Source organism: Centropristis striata, chromosome 5 (genome assembly GCF_030273125.1).
Source record: "Centropristis striata isolate RG_2023a ecotype Rhode Island chromosome 5, C.striata_1.0, whole genome shotgun sequence".
Lineage (NCBI taxonomy): Eukaryota > Metazoa > Chordata > Actinopteri > Perciformes > Serranidae > Centropristis > Centropristis striata.
The window spans coordinates 13,689,456-13,704,662 of record NC_081521.1 but is presented as its reverse complement, the minus strand read 5'-3'; the positions used below and the strand labels follow the sequence as shown (position 1 = coordinate 13,704,662).

Genomic DNA, 15,207 nt, shown 5'->3' with positions numbered 1-15,207 from the left:
AAAAAAGTTTTCGGATGAGGGTAGCGGTTAAATTTAGATTTGGCAAGCCGTGCTAACAGAGGGGGTAACTGTAGCTGCCACGAGCCCCGCAGATTCACTTACTGAGAAGGAGCGAAGTTTGAGAGAGCAGTGAAACACAATATAGCCACAATGTAATGATGGATGTCCCCTGTGCCGATCAATATTCCCTAAAACATCTACCATGGAGACATGGTTAGAATGGAGGTATACTTAGAATGTCTTCAGCAATAAATCTTCATACTGCCTCCTCTCCGGTCACAGATCAGGCTGAATCAGCCAATAAACAATATGTGTTGTATAAGTATGATGTTAGAAGACAAATCAATTTCATAATGACAAATACAGTCGTGAAATATTCTACTGTCTAAAGAGTTCATGATGTGTTTAGCTCTCAAAATAAATCTGATGAGGTGAGAACATCTGCTGAGATGCTAAGAGATGATCTCGAACATCCAGAATCAAACACGACAATGAAACTGAAGAACCAAATGCAAAGAAAATCATCATAGAAGAGGAAAAAACTAAAATAATCTCTCCGCCAATCACAGCCTCAAAAGAACACACTGCAAACTGTCTAAAAACAAGATAAAAACAGTAAATCTGAGGGAAAATTATCTTGCTGCATGGACAGATAATTCTAGAAATAAGCTTGTTGAACAGTTGTTTTTTATATCTTGGTAACAACCAAATTATTTGCAGGGCAGGTGACGGATCAGGCAGGTTGTGGAAAAGTAGATGAAGTCATCATTTATCATAAAAGTTTTTTCAGTATACTTCATGAACTCTGTTTCCCTAAATGTGTCCTGAGAGCAAACTATCAGAACTGTCTGCTGCTGCAAGTTACCACTGAATCTTTCATTGGATTAATAATATTTACTTATTATTTGATGAGATGTCCCCTGATGTAAATCACAATGCGTTCCAATATCAGAACGACATGAACTGCTTGTCTATATTAGGGTTGTCAGGATACTAACATTTTCAACTCGATACAGATACTCAGGAAAATATTCGATACTCGATACCATTTTCGATACCACCAGGATAAAAACAAAGACCCCAAAATTTAACAGAAATATTTTTATTAACAATAAAAATGCAACATGTAAAAATGAACAGAATACTTTTTTGAGTATCGATACTTTTGACAACCCTAGTGTATAGACAACATTTAAAAGTTCATAATTTAGAACTCTTTTGGTAAATGAGAACGGATTATGTAGAAAAACGTTAATCAAAGTGAGGTTTCATATCAGAGTTAGGATTCAAAACGTGCACACGATATCAGAACAAGGTGATCGAGCATCACAAAAATTGGAACAAAAGCCTGTGTCATAACAACGTGCAATTCATTCATTATTTGTGAGTAATCGTTTTTTCAATCTCTTTTTTTCAGGGGCTTAATTGCATCCAGCCTCGGCAGAGGCCCTCAGCTTTCAGACCGTGGTCCCCCCACATCTCTGCTGGTGATAAAGAGCCGTCCAGTCACCCCCTGGCCCTGCTGAGAGACAGGTGGGCCCCGCACCACTCACCAAACAGCCCTTAACTCACTTCCACAGAAATAAATGACAAACAATGAAATATCCGGAGCTTTTCCTGCTAGAGATGACAGCCATTTTGGTCAGAGTGGATCTGATGAGCCCCCAGCATGCTCTCTCACTTGTCTGGGTGGGCTAGTGTCAGAGGGGTCAAGTCTGGCTATACCACAGCCTCCCACACTCAACTATTCACACGTTTGACTCACACACTCATACTGTGGGCACCCACTTGGCATGGCGCTGCCACTGCAGGCTGCAGCATATCACACATGATCTAGCCCAGTTTCTCATAGTGGGAGGAAATAAATGCTGCAGGCCTCTATTTGAACGTGTCTCTACCCTGGTTGGCAGTTCAGACTAGACAATATGGTTCTGCTTGTGTTTACTTGCATGCAGAATTCAGCTCTTGTTAATATAGTAACGTGTTAATTAGGGCCGGGATTCGATTAAAAAAATTAATCTAATTAATTAGAGGCTTTGTAATGAATTAATCGAAATTAATCGAATTTTAATCGCATATAAATATTTGACCTGAGAACAGTGAGAAGTAATTTTTTTCACATGGATTTTTAGTATACCATTGAATAATGACTGAATACATAAGCTTAAGCAACACAAATGTTGTTGATTTTTTTTTTTTGCACACAACCATGCTCTTATGGACGCTTCCATCCGTTGGTTTTTAGTAACTAAATGTCCCATCATCCACGGGGCCAACCAAAGCGTCTCATCAGCTTCTTCCTTCATGTTCACTGTGGTTTGTTGTTGTCTGAACTCATCAACGCTAGTTGGTGCTCCAGTATAATCGGTCCGCCTGAAAGTCATCCAGTGAGAAACGTTCTGCGGTGCAAAAATAAGTGCGATTAAAATGCATCAATTTTAACGCGTTAATTTTTGTGTAATTAATTAATCTTAATTAACGTGTTAAAGTCCCCGCCCTAGTGTTAATATATTTATGGTACATAGACATCATGACACATGTAGTTAAACTGTCTGGTTTCCTCTTAGCTTCTATAACTACAAGAGCCTGGAGAAAGCTGTGGCTCCCAATGTGGCCCTCGCACCACTGCCCCTGGGGAAGGTGGGTCCCATGTCCCCGTCGGTGCCCAGCACCTCCCATCCCAGTGGGGGTGAGCCCCCAGGTGAGGGTGCCAACGCCAACTCCAGGCCTCGCAAGAGAAGAGCCACAGAGGAACTCCTGGCCCCGGGGCCAGAGGCCCCCTGCCCTCCGTCCTCAGCTAGCAGCAAGCCGCCGCCACCACCACCGCCACCCCCGCCTCAGGAGGACAAGGACTCAGAGGTGGAGATCGAAGTGGAGAGCCGTGACGATTGTAAGCAAAGACACTTAAGACTATTTTTCTATTGATTAACCCTTTATCGGGCGAAGAACTATATTTGGTAACTTCAGTGGATATCAATGGGGTCCCCATGTCTCTCTGTGAGGTCGTAGAACCACATGGATTTCTTCCAGCTAATCAGCAAAGATCAGGCTACGTCACAGACAGCGACAGTGACATCTGACCAATCAGTATGATAATAATATAATAATATTAACTTTATTGACCTTGACCTCCAATGTAAAAATGAAAAAATTAGAAAAAAAATCAGCAAGAAACAATCGTACAAACAGAGTTATTCTTCAATGACTTGTATCAGGAGAACTTGACGGCATATTTGGGGCAAATATGAATAAAAATAAAAATACAAACCCTAGATTAAAGTGGCAAATCTACAATAAAAAAAGTTGCAGATTTGGGGAAAAAAGCAACCTTTTTTCTCCCAGATTCACCACTTTAAATCTCATAATTCTGCGCATTTTTTTCTCGTAGATTTGCCACTTTAATCCCCCCGGGTCCGTAAGTTTTTTACACATTCCACAGTCCACATTCTGGCCGTATGCAATATCCTCCAATATTCTCTAGGGTTGAAATTTCGAATTTGCAAGTATTTCAATGAGTGCCCTATTAAGGGTTAAGTTATTTTTTCATCCATTAGTCAATAAATCTGAACAATTAATTTCCCTTAAAATGTAATTAACTATTCTATTCATTCAATTCGAACTGCATGTCATTGAATAACACAGCACAAAACAAAGACCTATTTAGAGGTGCAGCCTCTCACTGCATCATCATGGATTCAGCCACTCAGAGCAGCAGCTACCAGCAGTTAGATATCTGAAGATTGTTTATTATGGGAGTCCAGCCCTGGTTTCATCAACTGGAAAGACATCAATGTATGTAATACTTCACCTTTTCCAAAAACCTCACCCTCTCCCTGTCTCCGGTCTCTCCCAACAGTCACTTCGTCCCTGTCCTCCCTGTCGTCACCGTCTTTCACCTCGTCCAGTAGCTCAGCCAAGGACTTGAGCTCGCCAGGTGCCCAAGGCCCCATCTGCACCATCACGTCAGCCGAGTGCCCCGCCCCCCCGGCTGCACCCGTCGCAGCCCCGGTGACCCCTTCGGAGCTGGGACTGGAGTCGGAGCTGGAGAGCCTGAGGCAGGCGCTGGATAGCGGACTGGACTCCAAAGAGTCAAAGGAGAAGTTTCTGCATGAGATTGTGAAGATGAGGGTGAAGCAGGAGGAGAAGTTGGGATCAGCCTTGCAGGCCAAACGCAGCCTCCAGCAGGTAGGACATTCATATCATAGTTAGAATAGTACAACGTGTAAAATGTGCTTGGTCGTTATCTCTCCCCCATTGATATGAGTTACATTTAAACAGATAGGTCTTAGATATATTTAGTCTAGCTTGCTGCCCCATTCAACTCCAAAGCCAGACAGCCACAAAGCTAACCCTTACACACATCCTTTACTTTCATTTGGCTCTCGCTTTCTCTCCTTCCCTTTTTTTCTGTAAGTGAGAAGCAGAAAAAAAGAGTCCAGTGATGACTTGGCACAGTGCTAACTTGTTGCTGTCACTACCAATGTTAGCTGCTCCGTTTCAACTTTGTCAGGCTGAAAAAACGTGCATGCAGCCTGAAATTCAACCGTGGTGTTCTGTCGGCATTAAAGAAAAACTTAGCCCATTCTCTCTCCTCGCCACAGTGTGTGTAATCCAGCTGACTTGTACCTGCAGGTGTGTGCAGAAAAGTTCTGTGTGCTTCGGCGTGGAGGGATACCAGGTATCCCTGGTTCCCTGTTGTACCTGCTGTACTGCAGAAAAATGAATACCGTCATGTTTTCAGTATTTAGGCATGGACTTTGTACTGAAGCACTGATTCTCACAAGTGTCCATTCTCACACTGATATGCCATATAATAGTATATGATTTAATTTGAGAGAATAATCCATGATGTGTATCACTGTTGGCTGAGAGAAAGGGATTTCCTAGTGGCCCATGGTAACTCATACAACCCTTAAGCTTCTCCCTATGTTCTTGAAATCAGACCAGACAGAAAGTTTTCAAAGTTGGCTCACTGTGGAAAATACTTGAGCTTAAGCATCAAAATGCAGAAGTGGATTAGAAGTCATTATCACTGTCAGCAAAGCTCAGCATAAGTTGGCAAGTGATAACAATGAGAGCGGATGTTGGTGCAAAGGGAAAGGCCAGACTTCCATTTTTATTTTTGGTCTTGGACTGAGAACAAGAAAATGCCGACGAAGGAGTCTGTGTGGGTGAGCAGCACAAACTGCATCCTGAGCAAAGAAAAGCAATTCCAGCCTGACTGCATTCCACTTTCACTTTCCATCAGTGTTACGAGGAGCTGTGGAGAGGTGACACAAATCCTACTAACCTACCAGCTAAATAAAAAGTGTTTTTTAGTTTAAAACATCCCATGCTGTCAGCTTGAACTAACCCTGGTGGTGCTGACAGAGATCATATAAAGCCTGTAGGGTGAAGGGCGTGATGGGGATTGTTTGTTTTCACTCTTTTTGTCAGGATCAACAAAGCTTGATAACATGTTTGTCCTAACTGCCAAATTCTCATGAGAAAGCTATGGACATGTTATCACAACACACACACACACACACACACACACACACAGAGAGAGAGAGACACACACACACACTTCCAGTTATTCAGAGGAAGGAAACTTAACTTCTGTCAGCCCACACTTTGCCCTAACCCCCAACTTGGCTCAATGTAAACACTGACATGGACACTGCAGCCTACTGTAACCAGACACTGCTCTGGAGCGTCAACAGCTCCGAAACAAAGTCACACAGCCATGTGACAGATACACTATATGTATCCAATGGCATTCACAACAGTTCACTGAAATTCCTCAATGATTCATTCAAAGTAGGGACGCACCACAAGACAATCAGTATGTTTACATGACACTTGAAATTAAACAAATTATTGCCTTAATCCGACTATGAAAGGACAACTGAAGTGCATGTAAACGTGTTAGTCCGACTGATGTCAGAGTTCTCCAACTCCGATTAAGACAAGACAAGACAAGACAACGCATATGTGCATGCTCCACCCCCTCACCCGACGCTGGAGTATGACCCCGGAACAATAATATCCAAGAAAGCCTGTCGCATTAGCCGGTCGCACATTAGCCAGTCGCATTAGCCGTTCATTAGCCGGTCGCATTAGCCTTTCATTAGCCGGTCGCACATTAGCCGGTCGCATTAGCCGTTCATTAGCCGGTCGCACATTAGCCAGTCGTATTAGCCGGTCGCATTAGCCGTTCATTAGCCGGTCGCACATTAGCCGGTCATATTAGCCGGTCGCATTAGCCGTTCATTAGCCGGTCGCACATTAGCCAGTCGCACATTAGCCAGTCGTATTAGCCGGTCGCACATTAGCCGTTCATTAGCCGGTCGCATTAGCCGTTCATTAGCCAGTCACACATTAGCCGGTCGCACATTAGCCAGTCGTATTAGCCGGTCGCATTAGCCGTTCATTAGCCGGTCGCACATTAGCCAGTCGTATTAGCTGGTCGCATTAGCCATTCAGTAGCCGGTCGCACATTAGCCAGCCGTATTAGCTGGTCGCATTAGCCGTTCATTAGCCGGTCGCTTTAGCTGGTCACATTAGCCGGTCACCGGTCAGTATCGAGGGCACAAAGTGTCGAACTGAGGGCAGTTGAAAGGGCGCCATATTATCCCGCTGAAACGACGCGTATCGCCAGGACACAAGGACAAGTTCCCGTCAGTTATTCAATTTTCTCAGTTGCATGTAAACTGGAACAAGGACAGAAGTCCTATCTGACGCCAATATCGATTTTTAAGCATAGCTCCATTAAACTGTTCATGTAAACACACTGAGTTAAAAATTGATACAAATGTGTGAAGATTTAAATCAGCTGAGATGACAAGTGAATAGCAATACTCTATTTCAACAGCAGAGGGCAGGCTACTTTTGAGACTTCAGTTCTAGAGACTGAGCACATTTCAGCCCCGCCCCCACAGTAGGAGAACAAATCATCGCTCTCCATTAACTTTGTATTAAAATGAAGGAGCCTCCTCGTCAATTATGTCTGTTAGCAGGAAAATGTCTCTAAAAAATAAAGATCAGGAGAAAATGGTATCGTTAATCATGTATCTGAAATCGTATCGAATCGTGAGTTCCATCCCTAATTCAAAGAACGGAAAAAACAAACAAAAAAAACTTTAAAAATCCATCCCATTAATTGCATAAGTATTGTCTAAACCCCAGAATGAATGTCCCTCTCTATGATCCTAACTTCTACAATCTCTTCTCCGCAGGAGTTGGAGTTCTTGCGAGTGGCCAAAAAGGAGAAGCTGCGGGAGGCGACCGAGGCAAAGAGAAACCTTCGGAAGGAAATTGAGCGTCTGCGAGCCGAAAGCGAGAAGAAGATGAAGGAAGCCAATGAGTCGAGGATCCGTCTGAAGCGGGAGCTGGAGCAGGCCCGGCAGCTCCGAGTCTGTGATAAAGGCTGCGAGGCCGGTCGTCTGCGTGCAAAATACTCAGCACAGGTCAGTTAGCTCGCACGTTGAGGTCGCTTTTGTTTGTTTGAATCTGTCCATTAAATAACACAACTGTTAAGATAAAATCTCTTGATGATATACTTGAGAAACATGAAACATGGGTTGAAATGAAGCCAAATACGTTCATGTGTGTAGACCAATGTTATTATAGTTAATGAAAACTACCAAAATAATAAACAACTGAAGCTGTATTCTGTAGTTACAAAACTAACTAAGCTAACTAAAATTATAGTGGAAATGTCCTTACTTTTCGTCTCTTTTTTTATACATAATCCAGTGTTTCTATTCCTCCACCGCTGAGTGTGTGTATTCCTGCTTTGTGGGCTTCCGGGGGAAGCGTGAGTGAAATTACTGTAATGAACCATATTGGCTTTAAAGAGCAACTTAACAGCTTTCAGAAAACATTGGAATTTTCCCGATAGAAACCGTAAACCGTTTAGTTATTATGGTAAAAGTGTCGCCGGTGCAACACTGTAAACTTTGGATGTTGGTCTTTCACTGTGTGCAAGTGAAAGTCTTCAATTCAACCATAATATTACAAATCACATTTTTGCGGCGGCGGCACTTAAAAAATCCAGCAGCAGCTGCAGAATACATATAGAGGAAACACTGTTAATCCTTTTTGGTTGATATGAAATGTATTTATTTAGCTCCAACTAAATAGCTGCTGGTTAGTGAACCTGCAGGAACACATGGTGAATATGTTACTGGGACTGGGATGTTACACTCCAACCACGATTCAAAACACCAGGAACTGTAAGAGTTAATAACCTTATTGGGGCTGAGATGGATAAACCAAAGGAAATAAAGGCAACATTTATTATGACCTCTTTGAATCTCTCACCAAACACATAGCCCATTACAAAAAACTAAAACTAATAAAAACTAAACTAAAACGAAGCATTTTCAAAAAATAAAAACATAAATAAACTAGCAAACTCCCTCTAAAAAACAAATTAAAACTAACTGAATTCGAAAACTAAAATTCACAACGAAATTAAAACTAAAACTAATGAAAAATCCAAAACTATTCTAACCTTGGTGTGGACAGACACTAACAGTCCAATGTGTGCAAAGAAAGATGATGCTTGAAAGTCTAGACCGTTATGTCAACATTCACGGAGGAATTGCAATGTTACAAAGTTTCACCATTTCAAGCACTGTCAAGGTCAGCAGAGGAGAAGGCAAGAAAAAAAAACTCATTTCCTCTTCCCCAGTCAAAAATAAATGGGTGCAGCCCCAAGTGCACAGACGTAGGATAAGTCTCCCTCTGAAAGGAAACAGGAAGAGACATGGACTTCCCTCAGGCACCATGGGAAATGCAGATTAGACAAAACAAGAGGAAGGTTATGCTCTCAAGCTGCGTCTGTGTAGCTCCCTGCAGAGGCTGCAGTCGTCTCTGCAAGGCCGTCATTAAGACAAGATGTTTATAAGATCTCTGAAATCCTAGCAGGCTGAATGTACAAGAAATGTTCGTTTAAATTCAGTTAAGACATGTTTATGTTGCTGCAGCCTGGGCTTAAACAGACAGATACAAGAGACTGGAATAAAAGATAAAATCTGGAAACTTTATTTAAGGACTGCTACATACATGACAACTCTCTGAGAGAACTTTTATTGACACAAATCAGATTAGGAAGCCAATCTGGCAGTGCAGCAAGAGAAATTGACTGGAAATATTATGATTGTTGATGTCCTCCACAGCAGCTAAACGTTTGCTTCCAAGCTCGCTGGGTTTTTTTTTTTTTTTTTGGACTAAAACAACAGATCACATAATTTGATTCAAATTCTTGACATGAAAATAAATAGATCACAAACAGAGACAGGGCTTCATTGTTGCCATTTGGAATTCCTGGAACCCGTTTCTATGGAGCGAAAGCAGAAAATGTCACTTTACAGAGATATTAGAATGTATCCACCTTCATCCCTCACACACACTGCAAAAAAATTGTTTTTTTCAACATGCTTATTTCTAGATTGAATAATAATAATTTAAGAAATCTTGTCAAGTGAAATTATCTGTCCATGCAGCAAGATCATTTCTTCAGATTTAGTGTTTTTTTTTGTTTTAGACACACCTTTTTTGTAGTGTAGTCTTTTGAGGCTGTGATTGGCAGAGAGATTATTTTTGTTTTTTCCTCTTCTATGATGATCTTCTTTGCATTTGGTTCTTCAGTTTCATTGTCGTGTTTGATTCTTCTAGATTTAGTGTTTTTATCTTGTTTTTAGAAACCCATTTTTTTGCAGTGCAGTAAAATAGAAACAATAGGACTGGAGCGTTCTGTGTAAACAGCTGTTTTTCGCTGCAGTGTCAGTACTTGGATCATTACTCTCCAAACTATCCTGTAGTCATATTCCTGCCATGTGTTCTCCAGATCGAGGACCTCCAGATGAAGCTGCAGCACGCCGAGGCCGACCGCGAGCAGCTCCGAGCCGACCTGCTGCAGGAGCGGGAGGCCAGGGAGCACCTGGAGAGAGTGGTGAAGGAGCTTCAGCATCAACTCTGGCCCAAAAGCAGCGACAAGGAGGGGACGCCCAAGGAGACGCCAGCTGACAACTAACCCAGCAGCCAACCTCACCGCCCGACCATTCCCCCCCTCACCGCCATCACCCCCGACACCTTCTGCCCACATCAGACCAGAAACAACATCACACCACTGTCCGTCATGCTACCACCACAACACAGAAATGAAGACTCTCCCAGCCGACCAGAAACAGAGAGATGAAACGAGGATCTGCGTCCTTGAAAAGTCCAGTGAGTGGTTTCCTTGGAGAATGACTGGAAATGGCAAAGTACAATGCTGTAACAAGGAAACAGGTGTTTCTAAATCAAGCACTGACTCGCACCTTCCAAACTCACCAACACAACCCGGATCACACAAATGAAAGAAATGCAGATGTAAAGCACAAGCTGCGGTTGTATCTGTATTTTTCGGACAAGAAATGGAGACTGTTGGACAGACGTGTGTGATAATGAATGCTGAGAGATGATCATATTATATAAGAGCGATACAGCTGTTGGCAGGTGTTGTAGCCGCGCGGCTCACGCTACACCCACAGATCCCCGAAAAAGTCTCGAGCACCATCCCGGGCCATGATGATCGAGGTTTTTGAAGACATTTGAAGCTATTGAAGAGACTACATAGCAAAATGTAAAGAAAAAAAAGACACTTTCCTTGTTTCTCTGTTCTATTGAAGTTTGAAAATATAAAAAGATACAAATAAATCAGAAAATGAACAAAACAAGCAAATGAACTTTCCACAGTGCCACCGTGGTTTTGTCGGTTTTCAGGAAGCCATCGCAGTCCGCTGAGGGGAAGAGGAATGAGTTCAACGTTCAAAGCGACCCGTCTTTTCCTCCCATTGTTGTTTTTATACAATAATTTCTTTCTAATTTCTCCGAGCAGTGGGTGGGCTTGCATTCGGGTCTTTTTAGATCGAACCCTGAATTGGGAATTGGAAATAAAAACATGCTGTGTTAAAGGCACCTTTTTTAGTGAGCACTTGTTTTGGATGATCAATAACAAAATCCAACAGTCTCAGTGTTGCTCCCACTAAGTCACACACTGGTTGCCATATGTTATTTTAAGCATCTGGGTCAAAACCCTGACGTCTGTATCTTTTAAAGATAAACTTGTCCACATGTGAGTGTGGCTTTGTAACACTTGAGATGAGAGCCGGCATGTTTTTACTCCAGTTGATATCAGAACCATCATCTTTGACATCATCATCGTGGGCTGTATGGGGCACCCTTAGCAAGAACCACAAAATGTTCATTTTAATTAAATTAAGGTATGTAAATATAAATATATGTTGTTTTTTGTTGTTTTGTTTTTTTACTTTACAATAATGAATCGCACTTTGTCATAACAAAATACTGTTATAATGCATTGTATTCCCACTATTGTCTTCAATCTTACTTTGAATACATCATCGTATACATGACTGCTACCATATAAATCCAGTAAGCATTTTGTTGATTATATGCATCTCGAATAAATACTGTTGTTCTGTTTTCTTAAGGAAACGTTTTGTAAATAAACAGAAAGAAAAGAGGCTCTACCTGTTGCTTGCTGATGCAGTCTGGGATTGTTGGAACGTTTTTTGGCAAAGCACTCTCCCGTTTTTGTAATATAATTGACACACGTCGCTCGAGCACCCGGTTACAACAAATTTGACAAGATGTATGAACAGCATGCGTCAGTAAGGTGAACTGTGATTGGAGCCTGGACAAATAGTCACACGTTGGAAGCATAAAGTCTGATTTATACAAAGGGCAGACGCCGTCACACAGTGGGTACAATGCAATCAGAATGTACATTGTGTTAATGCTATTTTTTCCTTTGGTTGTTGATGTTGTTTTAAAAGTGGAGATATTTTATTGCTTGTCTATTATGTTCACGTTTTTCAAATGAAAACTCATATTTTCTTTATGCATGAAATTTGAGTTTGCCATACATATAGTCAGTTATTGGGCATTGATACTGTACATGTAAAAGTTTTATTGTGTTATGCAATATAAAGCAATTTGTCTTATTTAGCAGAGGAAAAGGTGATTAAAAAACAACACACAGTATATTGTTCTTAAGAAAAAAAAACTTCACACTTGCAAAAAAAAACAAAAGACAACAAAAAAACAACAAAAGAACAAAAAAAAATGCAATGCAATGCTGGACAACCTCAAGTGCCTGAACGTGGGCGAAAGGTTTCCAGAGTAGGAAAACTGATGATGAAGCTGTTGGGGCTGGGCCTCTCATCAACTTCCTGTTTGCAGGTTTCAAATTAAAAGCCCCTCCCCTTGCTCAGCAGCTCTTTTTATCAGTATTCTTAAAACCAACCAGTTTACAGAGTTTTGTTTTTTTCAGTCTAGAGAACAACTGAACAAATGCTAGATGCTTTTTTTTTTTTTTCTGAATGAGTGCTTTTTTTCTTCATTCGAAATCAATGATATGCATGTTCAAATGATTTTTATAGAAGATCTTGAAAAGCCACTTGCTTCGGTGAATTGTTTCTTTGGGTTGTATATAAAGACTGTTTATTCCCAGTTTGTTGAGGATATTAAGGAGGGCATTATGTTAAAAGCCCTTTTCTTATCTAACATTGTTGATGTTGCTCAGAGAATGACACTGCGTCTGCAACTTTGGCAGACCTTAAATTGGTACATTTTGTAGTTGTTTTTACACTCAAAAGAGTTGATAGCCTATGTGTAGTTTACTTTACTCATGGTTTTCTACAAAAGAAGGGAGACAATAACGACATTGGCTCTTTACTCTCCCACGCAAAAAGAAAAAAGCAGTTTAACAGCGTCTGGTTTTCTAAAGGAGATTCATTTTGGTAAATCATGGACAGTAAAGCAGCAATAACAGTCCATATTAATCGACAAATACTAGCCAGTGTGAAGATTTGAATAAGAATTTACAAATGTAAATATTTTTTTCATTTACAATATTGTATAATATATGTACATGGTGTTTCCTTTTTCAAAAAGAAATCTTTTCTTACAATAGCTGTCTTGTTTTTGTTTTTTTTTGAATTTGTGTTTTAACTGAGATGTTTGAAAAACAGCAGTTCGTAAGAGAATATTCCCTACATAAACATTTTAATCCATTTCTTTTATTTTTTTTTACTGTAGAGTCTTTATATTGAATGACTTTTTTCACCAGTTCATATATATTTTTAACAGTATGTTCAGTATCAGATAGCAGACCTGCCGCATGGGTCACACACACACACACACACACACACACACACACACACACACACACACACACACACACACACACACACACACACACACAACTACGCCACCTTGCAGATTGTTTCCCCTCATCCTCATGTATCTTTTTAGCCCTGTGCTGCTGCTAATACTATATAAACCTTACAATTCTAGACATATTTTTATGTAAGAGGTAAATGTAAGCTTTCCCATTCATTAATGCCACATATACAGTATGAAAAAAGCTTGGCTTATTCATCTATCTTGCTTGTTTCCCTCATCTTTTCACGCCTTTTTCTTCATCCCTCCTCCAACAAGACCCTCCCTCTTCTCTAACGACACGGACTATATTGTAAAGTAAAGGACTTTATGAGATTATGTTTGAAAATAGCTATGCTTATATACTACAGTGACTGAATGTACAGTGTATAGATGCATTACCAGAAATAAAGTTGTTTGTCCAGATTGAATGACCCAGTTTCTTATTTTTGCTGCCTGTTTGGTAAACCAGAAGTTCTCAACCTTTTTGAGTCGCGGCCCCAAATTTAACATGCATGTTGTCCGCGACCCCCGCTCACTGAACACAATCTCACACGCACAATTCAGATCACCCAAAAAAGAAACAAAATGACCACAAAAAGACACACAATGACTAAAAAAAGAAACAAAATTACCCAGAAAAGACACAAAATGATCAAAAAAGACACGAAATGAGCAAAAGAGACACAAAATGACCAAAAAAAGACACAAAATGACCAAAAAAGATACAAAATGACCCAAAAAAGGAACAAAATAACAAAAAAAAGACACAAAATGACCAAAAAAGGAAACAAAATGACCAAAAGAGAAACAAATTGACCACAAAATGACCAAAAAAAGACACAAAATGACCAAAAAAAAAACACAAAATGACCAAAAAAAGACACAAAATGACCAAAAACCCCCCGAAATGACCAAAAAAGACATTAAATGACCAAAAAGACAAAAACACATTAACACATGAACACTTTAACACAGTGGAGACAGAGCTGACTTCCAAAATGATTTGGCGACCCCCAGAAATCATCTCGCAACCCCAATTGGGGTCCCGACCCCAAGGTTGAGAATAGCTGTGGTAAACAATATAAACCCTAATTATCCTGCAAATATTGCAGACGGTGGCTTTTTTTCCTTAGAATGCATCTGTTCTGTTCAACTAAAATATTTTTTGCCTAAGCTAGGCACCTTGTCATGCTTGCTTGCTAATCACGATTTATGGACACACAGTATGCAACCTGTGACGAGACGTTGCTGTATTTCAAGGGATCACAAACCAAAACCGCAGTTTGTTTTTCTTGTAGCTCTCAGATGAATTTTGTTTCGCTTTAGTGACCAAATCAAGTAGGGCTGGGCGATATTGACCAAAAGTCATATCCCGATATATATTTAGGCTGAAAATACAATATTTATCCAATATTTTTATTGCAAAGTGAGAGCAAATACCAAAGGCAAAGCCAAATATGACGTCACAAATAAATCAAAGCTCGATAAAGTGCACATTTGAATGAAAAATATTTTAACCCATAAGAACTCAGACCTATTTATCCTTAAAGGAAATTTATGGGGGATATACAACAGACCAAGTGAACCACATAGAACAAATTTATGATGTTTTTTTAAATACTACCCCTGAATGTCAAAGATCTGTGATGTGCATTACATTGGTCGTTTATGGAATTTATGTTTATGATATTTCTTATTTTAAAATAACTAAACTAGACACCTTTTCTGCTTACAGAAGCACAAATTTGCCTTTTTCTGATGTATACGTCACAGCGATATTTCGGTTACTTATTTTATATTCATTTGTTCAGGAAATGTGCTCAAAACAGGTTGAATGCAATACAGGACATTTTTGGATTAGAGTTGTTAAATGGGTTTAAACTTAGCCTGGTAACCAAAAATAAGCTTTTTGAAATTAGCAACTTTTTCACATTTCTGTTTCCAGTCACAGCCACATTTTGGAGAAGTCACTTCTTGTCAAAGTCAAAC

General features: G+C 40.3%; 1 protein-coding gene across 1 annotated transcript in view; it reads left to right on the top strand.

The window, feature by feature from the left end:
* skia (v-ski avian sarcoma viral oncogene homolog a) overlaps positions 1 to 13,646 on the top strand; it is a 91,525-nt gene extending 77,879 nt beyond the window's left edge. Inside the window, exons 3-7 of the mRNA XM_059333242.1 lie at positions 1,418 to 1,533; positions 2,568 to 2,890; positions 3,857 to 4,185; positions 7,218 to 7,448; positions 9,836 to 13,646. Of these exons, the coding sequence (XP_059189225.1) occupies positions 1,418 to 1,533; positions 2,568 to 2,890; positions 3,857 to 4,185; positions 7,218 to 7,448; positions 9,836 to 10,021 (1,185 nt within the window). The 3' untranslated portion in view covers positions 10,022 to 13,646. The remainder of the gene's footprint in view (positions 1 to 1,417; positions 1,534 to 2,567; positions 2,891 to 3,856; positions 4,186 to 7,217; positions 7,449 to 9,835) is intronic.
* Positions 13,647 to 15,207: the final 1,561 nt, after the last annotated feature.